At 40.9% G+C, this 13836-nt stretch overlaps 1 protein-coding gene across 5 annotated transcripts in view; it reads left to right on the top strand.

The window, feature by feature from the left end:
- MARK1 (microtubule affinity regulating kinase 1) overlaps positions 1-13836 on the top strand; it is a 135236-nt gene that overhangs the window by 96124 nt on the left and 25276 nt on the right. For all 5 annotated transcript variants that reach the window (XM_014598058.3, XM_059717748.1, XM_059717746.1 and 2 more), the window contains exons 8-13: positions 490-726; positions 810-929; positions 7817-7916; positions 8504-8616; positions 11147-11300; positions 12561-12754. In XM_014598058.3, the coding sequence (XP_014453544.1) occupies positions 490-726; positions 810-929; positions 7817-7916; positions 8504-8616; positions 11147-11300; positions 12561-12754 (918 nt within the window). The remainder of the gene's footprint in view (positions 1-489; positions 727-809; positions 930-7816; positions 7917-8503; positions 8617-11146; positions 11301-12560; positions 12755-13836) is intronic.

Here is a 13836-nt window from a genome sequence, read left to right as displayed (position 1 = left end):
AGTGTTCACCCCACTGCAAACACAGTAAAATGTACAGGCGCTCAAATTGTCCTGTTTGGAAACAAATGGCTGAGTGAGTATGTTTAGAGCTGAGCATTTGTTCTGGAAAATCTAGTATTTACAAGTCTAGTGCTTAGGTTTCTAATTGTAAACTGAACCTGAAACAACACTAGTTACCTTTTGGACATAGGTAGCCAATTTTAACTTTTGTCTATTTTTACACCTGGCAGTAAATATAGTATGTACTGTGAATCTTTAGAATTTTACTGTTTTTGTACTTCTGACCTTTTGAATCAGGTACCACATATATTTTGTACAGGAACTCTCCTTTCCAGAGGAATTTGTTCCTTTTATTCTCAAAAAAATAAAATAAAAAATAGCATCATGCATTTTAGAAAATGTAACCTTTCTTCTTTCTGTCAAGTGATATGTTGTTGTGTCTGAATCTTATATTAATTGCCCATGTTTTTCTTTCAATATTTTTCTCAGGCAGAAAACCTTCTACTTGATTCAGACATGAACATTAAAATTGCAGACTTTGGTTTTAGTAATGAATTTACAGTTGGTAATAAGCTGGACACATTTTGTGGAAGTCCTCCCTATGCCGCTCCTGAACTTTTTCAGGGAAAGAAATATGATGGCCCAGAGGTGGATGTGTGGAGCCTTGGAGTCATTCTTTACACGCTAGTCAGTGGATCATTGCCATTTGATGGTCAGAATTTAAAGGTACAGTTAACATTTGAAATCTGCATGTATACTCTCTAATTTTTCAATGTCAGTAATACATTTTTCTTTTTCTTTTTTTTAAGGAACTGAGGGAGCGAGTATTAAGAGGGAAATACCGTATTCCATTCTATATGTCCACAGACTGTGAAAATCTACTTAAAAAACTACTAGTCTTGAATCCAATAAAACGAGGCAGCTTGGAAGTAAGTAGTTTCATCTTTGTTTAAGAAGTGAACTCCAGAACTGTTAAGATGCTTTAAATCTGGAATAAAAAGTGGGATTTTCCTTCCTAAAGAAAAAGAAAAGATACTATTTACTTATTAGAGGCCTCAAATTCTCAGGCAGGTAAAGCAGTAGAGCAGTGCAGTTAAATATGGGGAAAAGGCAAGAGAGAAGTCTTTTTCTTCTTTTTTGGGTGATCAATTTTTGGCATTGGTTCAAAGGTGGGGAAGTATCAAATGAGGTTGTAGTTAGCTTCTCTTTGTAACAAATTTGTTTTGAGAACACCCAGACCCAGTGCAAAGCAACACCATGAGAACTCTTGCCATGCCGTAACTTCCAGCCTTAAGAGGGTAGGGGCCATTTGAGTAGCTTTGTCTAGGAGAGGAAATGAGTTTTCATTCGTCTGGCATTATAAACATAAATATTAAGAGCCATTAGACTGGCAAACTCAAAAGTTATTGGCTATTTTTTCTTAATTTTGTTTCCTCTGAATTTTTACTTGGCAGTAATTTATTTCTAGTTACCTGAGAGTTTAGCTAATTCTGTGCTCTTTCAGCTAGTGAAAATGAGAAGTAGCATTGTCATGTGGATTTGCTTTTAAAACACCTCCCAGATTACCAGTTGTTTCCCAAGAAAAGTCATTTGCCTGTTCAGTCAGGTGCCTTAAAGGGAATAATTTATTCAGGCAACTGAATTTTTAAAAAATAAAAAAATAAAAAAAATAATAATAAAGTACTTCTCAAATGGCTGAAGCACTGACTTGACACGCTATACCGGAGCTTGGCAGCATTTTTGCAGCGAACAGCTGCTTTGAACGGAGTTTATTTTTGAGCACATGCTGCTACCAATCTAGCCTACTCTGGTGCCAGACCTGCAGTCGTCACGTCCTGTCTGCACCCACCCCCGACCCTGGCATTTCTGCTCTCTGCTGCCCAGGCAAAGCCCATGGTGACAAAATGCCTTGGATGCCCCCTCCACCCCCTTGTTCTGCAGGGTGGATAAAATAGCCTGTGGGCCCTAGGCTGCCAACCCATGTTTAGACTTCATGTTTGATTTGCATAGAGATTCATGCCACAGGTTTCAAATATGTTTTTGATTTGCTTTTGGAGCTCTGCAACAAAGAGAGACTATTGAAAATAGGTTTGTTACTAGCAAATAGGCCAACAGTTAGCAATGAAAAAAGTCAATGATAAAATAGTTCTAGAGATACAATCTGTATTATTAGTCACCTGTGAACTTTTTTCATTTTCAAATGTGTACATTCATAGTAGTGGATACTGTTCTAAAGAATAAATCCTATTTAAGCTTCTTTGTCTTTCTAGTGTGGTGACTTGTGCTTTCTGGCATATACTCAGTACAGTCTAGGATGCATTTTCATAGGGAGCTGTTCTGTGCATAACTTTCTTTCAAGTTGGTTTTACTTTTTGACTTGTTAAAAAAAGTATTTTTCATTTCAGAATAATTATGTTCAACAGGTTATGGGGCAAGTAATGGTGTGTAACTTGTTTGTTGCTTGTAATAAATTACATCTAGGTATTTCTGCCTGAAGAATGTGGTATAAGAGCTTAGTGGAAGAAACTGAAGGATTGGTTTCAGAGTGATTGGCTTCTTTCCAGGTTTCCATTTATGAGTTTATGTTCAGAAATTAGGTCATCTTTATAAACGTTTAACAGGTTCACACTTGGGAATACCGGTTCTTTAAAACCCGGAGGCCAAACTTGGCTTCTCACTATAGATATGATAATCATCTAAATTTGGTCTTTGAAATGCTTCTTTGTTACTGTGGGGTGGTGTTAATGGTAGCATCACTGGAGCTTAGCATATTAGTTGTTGCCAAATAGGTAAAACAGTGAAGTAAAGAAGTAAATACATGTTTTGAAGAATCAAGGGTCTGAGGCAGATTTGAAATGAAATATTAGGAAATAATCCATCTTCTCATTGGAGGAGAGCTGTCATAAATGTTTTTTTTTTTACTAATAGGTTATGAAGTATTTGATGTAAAAGGTATAGGTTAAGTGATTCTGCTTCTTTCCCTTTTAGGTATGTGTGACTATGGGACACTATTGCTTTTAAATGCATATTTCCATCAGTATGTGTATTTATAAGGGTTTTGGAAGTGTGTGTGTGAAAAATATATATATGTTTGAGCTTTTGAAAGTCTTCTGTTGAATCAACTTTGCTCTCTTAGTTAATGACTTATTGTTTCTGAGCTGTGCTCTATCACAGCCTGCTCTTGCACTGCTCAGTAGAGCTCTCCTTCATGCTGTCTCCCAGATCATCCAAAGGGATGTTTACCACTCAATTACAGCAAAACTGGAACCAGAGAAACATCTTTTAAATAGTACTTTAATCCTAAACTGGATCAGTTACATTTTACGAAGTTTGTGTAAGCCAGTGATTCTCAACCAGAGTGCTGTAGTACTGTGGGGTGCTTTGAGGTATTTTCAAGATGCTGTGGGGTGCCATGCAATGTTAGCACTGTTCAGTGTGGAAATATGATTCACAAGATAAACCCAGAGATAACAAATAGTAATCTATACTGTCAAAAATATTCACATGTATTGTGGTCTTTCTCAATTCTTTGCAGCTAGAGAATTGTTCTATTATTATTCTCTTGTCAAAAAAAAAAAACAAGGGAAAACTTAAGCTGGCACTTCCCAAGGAGTACCTCGAGTCTAAAAGAGTTGAGAACTCTGGTTTAGGCTTTTTAACTAGTTGCAGGAAAGATAGAAACACATTAGAAGTCTGAAACTGTGATTGCAAAGCATGTCAAACAGCAAAGGGAGGGACAAAGCTAAGAGAACTGCGTCAGAAGTTGTACAGATGAGAGAGATTTGATAGATTTAAGGGCAGGTAAATACCTGAAAGTACTTCAATCTCCTTTTTGAAATTAACAACATTCAAAATTAAATGTGTTAATTTAAAAGGGGTGAAGCAGGACATTACAAAAAGAACAAAACCCAACAACAATGAAGTAAAATAAGAAAGGAAAGTGGAACAGGGCAGAGTTACAGATGCAGAGAAAAAGACAATATTATTTTTTGAGATGGTAGAGTCTCAAACCAAGGCAAAACATTAACAAAAGATGATCTTTCCTAAAACAGTAGACAAAATTAACTTGTGCACTGTCGGTTGAAATATGTTTTGGGTTGATGATCAGCTTTTTAAGTATTCTAACCAAGGTTATTTCCTATAATTAGTTGATCTCACTACAGATAATTAGCTGGTCTCATCTATAATTAGCTGATCTCACTACAAACAGCAACAAGGTAAAGCCTCTGACGTAATGTGTTTAATAGTGGGAGACTAAGAATATACAACTATATTAAAGAAAAACATCTTTGAAAGGTGAAGAACTAAAAATGGACTTTTTATGCATAAATCCAGACAGGAGAAGAAGGGACAAAGCTAAGGGAACTACATCGGGAGTTGTAGTATTGTAAGCATATTGCTGAAAGATGTTACTAGGAGTGGGGGAGAAGCTGGTTTCTGTTGTCTAAAGAATAGTGGCTGTCAGTAGAAGCAGTTTGCTTTCTTATTCCTTCTGCATTTCACTAGTGCCAAATTAAAGGATTCCTACCCCTTTTTTTTCTGTTATGGCAAGGTTTTGCCCAGGGGGGTAAAAGGGGTTACTGGAGCCCCCTCATAGCTAGTACCTAGGATGGGGATGCCCCCCTCACCCTGCCCTAATTATACTAATATCTTTCAGGATGCTATAGCTAATTGATTTCAGTCTTATTGCAAGTTTTTGCTCGTAGATTAAAAGAGGAAAACAAGCATTCATGCTTTTCCAGCTCCTAATCAGTTTTTCATCGTTGAATTAGTTATGGAACTGATTTAAATTTAAGTAACTGAAATGAAGAAAATTAGTGTCTCCTGCACCTGCAGGTGGTTAATCAGTGACTTCCTCCAGTTCTGTGGTTTGACTTCCTTTATAACATTGACATATAGTGCTTAAATAGTATTTAAATTATTTTAATACTGTAGCATACCTGGGCCTTTAATATAGGTTGTCATAATTTTAAATTTAATTTTAAATAGATTTATTTTTAATATGCAGCAGGTTATTTAATCCTGTATTTTAATCAGCCTGCTCAGCCAGTGCCATTGGGACGAAGTTTGGTGCTCAGGGCAAAGCCCGCAGCAGCAGTCCACTGTTGCGCCGCGCACAGATCCAGGGGGGCACATGCCCCCCTCCATGCTTGCCCAGGAGTACACTTCTCCATCCCTGCGTCCCTGCCAAATGAGCTGCTCACAGCTATGTTCCACATCCCACCCTGGCTAGGCAGCACCTGTTGGTGCCCCTTTGCTTCAGCACCCAGGGTGGTTGCCCCGCTTGCCCCTCCCCCTGCTTGCTACGGCACTGTGCTTAGGGAATGTGTTTTTTACTCTTCTGTTTCCACTATTACTGCCCTGAGCCCACCTTTTAAATGTTTAAATTTTTGCCTTAAAGACAAGCAGGCTAGTATCTCAACCAACGTAACGTGCCTGTGTAAAGTTATAGGATATTATACCAATAGAAACAACATAGTTAGCCATCAAGTTTCCACCCAGAGTCAGGGAGCTAACACTTACAATTATTCCTGTTAGATGTTTAAGTTATTATTATGGTAATCATGTAAAAAGACAACTCATGCCTTTCTATCCAGCAATCAGATTGTGTTCAAGTTTCATAGTTGGTAGGGTTGGAAGGGACCTGAGGAGATCATCTAGTCCGACCTCCTGCCATGGCAGGAAAGAATACTGGGGTCAAACGACCACAGCCAGATGTTCGTCCAGCCTCCTTTTAAAGACCCCCAGGGTAGGAGCCAGCACCACTTCTTTTGGAAGTTGGTTCCAGGTCCTAGCCACCCAGACAGTGAAAGAGCGCTTCCTAATGTCTAGCCTGAAACTACCCTCTGCTAGCTTGTGTCCGTTGTTTCTTGTAACTCCCGGGATTGCTCGGGGGAACAGGGACTCTTCCAGTGCCTGCTGGTCCCCCTTGACTAGTTTATAGACTGCCACTAGATCCCCTCTTCGCCTTCTCTTTGGGAGGCTGAACAGGTTCAGGTCCCTCAGCCTTTCCTCATAGGGCCTGCCCTGCTGACCCCTGATCATGTGGCTGGCCCTCCTTTGGACCCTCTCCATATTGGCCACATCCCTCCTGAAGTGTGGCGCCCAGAACTGGATGCAGTACTCCACCTGTGGCCTGACCAGTGTCGCGTAGAGGGGGGAGGATCACCTCCTTGGACCTGCTTGAGATGCATCTGTGGATGCACGACAAGGTATGGTTGGCCTTCCTGACTGTGTCCCCACACTGTCGACCCATGTTCATTGTGGCATCAATGATGACTCCAAGATCCTTTTCTGTCTCAACACTGGCGAGAAGGGAGTTCCCCAGCCTGTAGGTGTGCTGCTGGTTCTTCCTCCCCAGGTGCATTACCCTGCACTTGCCAATGTTGAACCCCATCCTGTTCTCTTCTGCCCACCCCTGTAAGCTGTCTAGATCCACTTGCAGCCTGTTCCTTCTTACTAACGTACCCACTTCCCCCCATATCTTAGTGTCATCTGTGAACTTGAACAGGGTGCTTTCTACCCCCTCGCCCAAGTCACTGATGAAGATGTTGAATAGTGTGGGCCTGAGGACCGAGCCCTGGGGGACCCCACTCCCGCATCCCTCCAGGTCGAATAAGACCCGTCCACCACCACCCTCTGGGTGCAGCCCTCCAGCCAGTTAGTGACCCATCTGACCGTGTAGGGAGCAACACCACTGTCTCCTAGTTTCTTACTGAGAATGGGGTGAGAGACCATGTTGAAGGCCTTCCTGAAGTCCAGAAAGACTATATCCACTGCGACACCTGCATCCAAGGACTTGGTGGCCTGGTGGTAGAAGGCCACCAGGTTGGTTTGACAAGACCTACCCCTAATGAACCCATGCTGGTTGCCTCTGAGTATAACCTCCCCTGCTGCCCCTGAATATAACCTCCCCTGCTGACCCTTCCTGGACATGTGCCAGGATAGTTCTTTCAAAAAGTTTATTAGCATAGTAGCAAGGAGCCCTGCTTATGGTCCAGAATCCAGTTGTAGCTGGATACTCTACAACCACGGAATAAAAAGATATTCCAAGCTACTTTACAAATTTTGCATGCTACTGATGCCCCTGGAAAATATTACACTTAAGACATGATTAACTGGTCAATCACATCTTAAAGTGTAGCATGGCCAGACATCCAGGCAGTTAAATGGCTTAACAGAAAGCAAAACCGTCCACAGAGTGTTTTGCACAAAAAAAGTGTAGTAATTTTTGTTGCTGGTTTAAATCTCACCTGAAAATGAACGTGTCACTGGATGGACTGTACCAGGGCTCAAATGGACCCAGTGCAGTCCCTGCCAGCCACTGATCAGCAGCTGGCTCTAGAGTCTTGCACTAGCCTGGTGGATCCTCAGAGGCAGACAACAATTAGCTGATTGTCTAGCATAAACGTTTACCAGTGTAGAGGGAGCCTGGGATTATGATCTCTGACCAGCTCCCCCTGTACTGGCAAGTAGGGCACAACTGGGGTCTGATCCCCTATCCCAAAATCACATGTACTGCCATGCATGTGCAGCATGGCAGGAGGCACAATTGTTGGGATTGTGGATTGAATCCTGTCACACCTTTTAACTGAATGTTTTTGTAATGCGTGGCTAGCTTGCTGGCCAAGCATTTGTTTCTGCCTCTCACATGCATAGATTTGTGTTGGTTGATGCTGGAACCAAGAAACGTATTTTCTAAACTGGGATCAATCAAGCTTCCATTGAAGTGATTTACTCTAGTGGGATTTGGATCAAGTCCAGTTGATTGAATAAATAATTGAATTATTTAACTGAGGTTTGTTTCATTTCTTAGCAAATTATGAAGGATCGGTGGATGAATGTGGGCCATGAGGAGGAAGAATTAAAGCCATATACTGAGCCTGAACCAGATTTTAATGACACCAAAAGAATAGGTATTGTGTGGAAGTAAAGGATAAAATATAACCTTGCAAAAAATTACTTTAATTTTCTGAAGACTGGCATAAAACCTTATTATATAAGTGAAATGTATCTGCTATTTATTTAAATGAAGAACTTATTTTTATAGTGACCTTCCTTATAAATATTTTTACCTTGTTCTGTCCCAAAGTATATACATATTTAATTAATTGAATACGTGGTAAAAGTTTTCAAGAGAATACTGTACTGTAAAAAATGAAGCTGTGTAAGAGAAGCAAGACCTGAAGAAGGATACATTACATTCAAAACCTTGTTTAAGTGTCTTTCAACCATGCAGTTTGTTCAATAAAAGAGATCACCCACGAAAATCCTTTCCTCTTGCATACTTCCAGGACCATCGTGGGTCTGACATCACTCTAATACTACCTGTGAAGCTGCAGCTATTTTAACATTGAACAATAAATGAAATGTAGGCTCATTTGAGTTTTAAAATCATCAGTTACTTATTTTAGGTTTTCTATATTCATTGCAAATTGCAGATTAATTTTGAACATTATTCCTGCCAAGAATAAATTGTCGTTTTGTTTTTTTTAACGTTCAGACATAATGGTCACCATGGGCTTTTCGAGAGAGGAGATCCATGAATCTTTAGTAAACCAAAAGTACGATGAAGTCATGGCTACCTACCTGCTTCTAGGTAGAAAACCAGCAGAAGTAAGTGTTATCTACTATATATCTGCCAATTAGAATTCTAAGTCTCATTGGATTAAATAAAATTGAGGTTTTTTTCTTTTTTATTCCTTGCACAAGACTCTTAAAATTAGCTTGGGAGAGATGATGGTTCTTTAATGTCCTAGCCTATTGATTCCCAACCCTTTTATACTGCAAACCAACAAACGTTCTAATTTACATATTTAAATTTAATTTTTACGGAGTTTGGGGGCAGGGTTGTGAGGATCGGATCAGGTTGGGGCACCAAGGGACCCTGCAGGGGAGGGGGCTGCACAGGCAGTGGCCTGAGGGGACCCAGCTGGGGTTGCCCAGGAAGAAGGGACTCTGCTGCCTTGCCCAGGAGCAAGCAGCAGAGCTGCCTCCCTGCCCTCCGCCCTGGCCATTTCCCCACCCACAGCCGTGAGCAGGGCTGGGGGGTTCTGCCCGGCCTGGTGCAGGCCTGGTACCTGATGCACAAGCAGCACCTAGCCAGGTGCAGCCACGGCAGTGGAACAAGGTGCACAGAGCTGGCTGCTCCACCACCCAGCTTTAGCCCCGCACACATGTGACTGCTGGCTGCTGGAGCCACGGCCTGGCAGCCAACTGCCTCCCTATCCTCCACGTCTGTCCCGTCCTCCGCGCCGCTGGGAACCCCTGTCCTGACCATTCTTCTCAGACCTTGATTAAGTGTAGTTAGCTAACGAGTAAAATGTCCTGGTATTAAGTTTAATGGTGTTTAGAGAAAAGGTCAAGGAAGATAAAAGCAATGACACCAAAGCTCAGGATTTGAGTTCTTCTGGCAGTTTTGGAAAGTGTCCCAGCACTTGCTTTCAAATTTAACTGTAGGCAACACTAGCTATTATGTAAATTAAAAATCGAGGGAATGAGAGCGATCTAGATATTCTTTCTTACTGTGAAAGGGTTTACTGAGGTTCTGATACAAAGTCTGTTGAAAGCCTGGAGTCTTCATGACTTCAGTGGGCTTTGAGTCTACTCCTGACAGACCTCATTAAAAAAAATTACAAACAAAACTGTCTGAAAAATTCACTTTGAAGGAGATGAATCCTGTTCAGTTTGAGTAGTTGTGTATTAATATAATTGTGTTCCTTTGCTTTCCCTCTTGCTTCTAAAGCAATGCAGAACCAAAGAAACTGACCCATGCTTGGCTTGCATAGCCAGTATTTCAGAACGGCAATTGATTAGACATAAGACATAATGCTTAAATTTTTGTAAATTAGCTAATACTTTGGGGCTTGCCTAGTTTTTATTCTATTTATGATGCCACATGAATGCTGGACCAGGGATCAAAAGAGTGTAGATGAGGTGAGCATATGTGGAACTTGGAGGAGAACCCAGTTGCATCTTATCTCCCTTCTCAATGTCCCTTTGTCCCTAGTGCAGAATTCTGACACATACTCATCTGTTTACAGTGAGATGAGTATTCTGTTCTAAGGGTGCTCTCACTTATCACTTTACATAAGGCTAGGTAGCATATTCCATATTTTCTTGCATACCACACTCTCAATTAAAACATGCACCTTGGATTTTGAAAGGTAGAATTTCCGCCCCCCCCCCCCCCCCCCCCCCCCTCTAGTCGCAACATACCGTGTGACTTAGGAAAAGTCAGTCCTCCTGGAAATAGAAGTGGCTAGGAAGAGTGGCAATCTAGAAGATAGTCTGGGGGAAGCAGCAAGAAATTTCTGGTGTGGTAGGGTAGCGACAAAGCTAGGCCCCAAGCCCTTAAAGGGCAGTAACAACAGTTACTACTTTTTTGCAAATAATTCTGTATACAAGTTCCTGTGAATCGTAAAGGCTTGTTTCCATACCAAAAATCTCATCAAGATACTACAGGCTGCATGCAGCAGCTTACATGCCCTGAACCAGTTCAAGTGTGACTTCAGGCACCAGCTACAGCGCTTAGCCAGTGGCTACTGCAAATTCTTTAGTGGTTGTGAGAGGGTTAACATCGAACTCCACACTTTCTGCTTGCTGGGGCCAGGGAGAAATGACAGCCATCTTAGCTGCAATTAGAGCAAAGTGTCTGCATATTTCTATTCCTCCCTCTGTTCCAGCAAAGAAAAATAAACTCTCTTGCCTAAGACACCCACCTCAGTTTTGGAGGGCTGATTTTTTTAGGGGGAAAAGGTGCATGTGGCATGGAAGTAAATACAGTGTTAGGTTTGAATTTATTTCTGTAAATTATATTTACAGTAAAATTTCTGCTATCCGGCATTTAACTAACCAGAAATTCCATCAACTGGAATTTCGGGCTCGCCTGCCAGATGCGACTAGGGAGTTGTGGGGGAAAGCTCGCATGCAGCAGCTGCTACTACCACCCACCACCCTGTGCTGCTGCCACTCTGCATACAACCACCGCCACCCCCACCCCCTGCTCTGCGTGCAGCTGCCACCACCCTGTGCCACTGCTGCTCTGTGTGCGGCCACCTCCACACCCCACTCAGCATGTGGTTGCCCCCCACCTCCCCACCCGGCTCTGTGTTATCTGAAAACCCCTGCTTTTTTATGTTTCTAGTTTGAAGGAAGTGAGTCCTTGTCCAGTAGTAACCTGAGTCAACGGTCTCGACCTAGCAGCGACCTCAGCAACAGCTCTGTGCAGTCTCCCGCTCACCTGAAAGTCCAACGGAGTATATCAAGTAATCAGAAACAACGGCGATTCAGTGATCATGGTGGGAATGATATTCAAACAAGTAAATTAACATATACAATTTAAGTTGGTGTGCAGTGTTTTGTGATCCTGGCAGGTCCATTTTTCTGTGCATTTGTTTTATGCTTCATCATGCCACCCCATAATGCTTTTTATTTGTATAAATGCTTCAGTGATAAAGGAGGGCCAGTTTAACAAATTAATCCCTTTGACCTTACTTTTCATAACCAATTTGTGTATATAAATAATTATATTTGCATAATAATTACTATATATGCGTGTGTGTACGCGCACGTGTGTGTGTGTGTGTGTGTGTGTGTGTGTAGAGATATATATATATAATACACACACACACACACACACACACACACACACACACACACACACAATGTTTGAATTAAGTCCTTGAACAAATCTTTCGTTTCTCCTTTTCTTCCTTGCTAGGTCATTTCCCCTATAAGTGGCCGGTACTTAAGGACAGATCTTTAGCTGATATAAATTAGTTTTATTTATGTCGGTGGAGTACGACAGCTTTTCCCCAAAATATTTAAAAATTGAGTTGAAAAGGGAAAACTGTTGTTGCTCATTTGCTAAAGAGAAGATAGGGAAAAGTCTTTTAAAAATAAAATATTAAAAATAGGAAACAATTTCCCATTCATTAGCTTGATATTCCATTTTCTTTGCTTGGTTTTTTAACAATTTTATTAATGATTAAACTAATGTAAATACTAGTTTTAAACTTAAAGTTCAGTACCAGTATGAAACAGGAAGTCTATGATGAACTTACAAATGTGAAAACATAAAGTGTAATGAAGAGGCAGATACATTTTAAAACTAATGGCTGCTTACATATGTTAAAAAAAACATAAAACGGCACTTTACTTTGAATTTGGTGTGTTCCCATGCTGAGCCCAGCACATGCCCAGAAGAGGCACTGCATTAGTTGGACCTGGCTTACCCAGATAGATTGGGTGCTATAGTTGGGGCTTTTTTGGTGCTTTTATCTAATGCTGATTGAATCAGCATTAGATAAAAGCACCCAAAAGCCCTGCTGAAACGCCTGATCTATACAGGTGCTGTGGAGCCAGGTCAAACTAATGCTTTGCTTCTTCCAGTAAAGCACTTTTTTTGTTGTTGTTTTAGCTTCCGTAACAGTGTGCGCACCAGTCATTGCCTTAGTCATTCAGAGTTGGTTATCAGAGAATTGTACTTCAGCCTATATTGACTGAGAAACATGCAAAGGTAGTTTCTAGATAGTATTCATATTCTTTTCATTTGACAGTTGGTCCTTCAATTCCTCCTGCTGTATCATACACTAAAAGGGCTCAGGCAAACAGTGTGGAGAGCGAACAGAAAGAGGACTGGGATAAGGATGCATCTCGTAAACTAAGCAGCACTACGGTTGGATCCAAAGGAGAAATGGCTGCAAGTCCACTTGTAGGTCCAGAAAGAAAGAAATCAACTACTGTTCCAAGTGTGAGTATGTGGGTGGTTTTGTTTTTTTTTTTTTCAAGCGTTGCTGGGATAAAATCTGTTGTGTATATGGCATATTCCATATATACTTTCCTTATATTAGTGAATATTCTGTTAACCATATATTCTAATAGCTTATTTTGGTATATCGATAGGAAGCTATGCTATAATTACCTTTTAAAAAAAAAAAAAAAAAAGCTTCAAGCCTTCTTCCAGAAGTGTGTTTTCCTTTTATACTTTCAGTAATGATCTAACCTAACATGATGCCAGGCTTGATTGAACAGCATTGTGGATGTTCAGTGCATACACTTAAAACATTTCTTGCTACTTGAATAGGGATACAGGATGCCTAATTAAAGCATGAACTTGGAAGACAATGTTCTTTGAGTAGATGTGATAACTTTTATTAGACCAACTGAGTAGTTGGGAAAAAAGTTCTTGGCAAGCTTTTGGGCTTAGTCATCCTTCTTTGGGCACAGGGAGTCTCTGGTGGTCTGAGACTCCAAGGAATGAGTTTCAGACCAGCAGAGACTCTCTGTGCCTGAAGAAAGGTGACTGTGCCTGAAAGCTTGCCAAGAACTTTTTTTCCAACTACTCGGGTTTGTCTAATAAAAGATATCACAGTCTAGTCAAAGAACCTTCTATACCTATGTCCTTAGACCAACACGGCTACAACAAAATACCCAGGAACTTGGAAGAGCTATTCAGTGTGTGCAGGTCTCACAAGTTATAAGAATCAAACCTCTTTGTCAAGATAAGATATACGTTGTCAAATATGAAGATAGAAGCATTTGTGCAGTTCAGGCCAAAAAAAAAACAAACCAAGATGCACTCTGTAGAAATTTTCACTTTTCTTTGGAATTCCACTGTGGCTTCTTTTGGATTGTTAGGATGGAATTCATGTTCCTGCTAAATAAACTCTCTATATAAGCAAAACATGTTTAAATCCACTACATTTAAAGACTACTTCTACTCTAATAGCATCTGCTGTAGATCACAGCTGCCTCAAAACTATTTTTCTCTTATTTAAAAACTTCTCCCTGGTGGGACTTGAAGTTAGGGCTCAGTGGATGTGTGATTGGACT

Source organism: Alligator mississippiensis, chromosome 1 (assembly GCF_030867095.1).
Source record: "Alligator mississippiensis isolate rAllMis1 chromosome 1, rAllMis1, whole genome shotgun sequence".
NCBI lineage: Eukaryota > Metazoa > Chordata > Crocodylia > Alligatoridae > Alligator > Alligator mississippiensis.
This window is presented reverse-complemented; position numbering and strand designations above follow the sequence as displayed.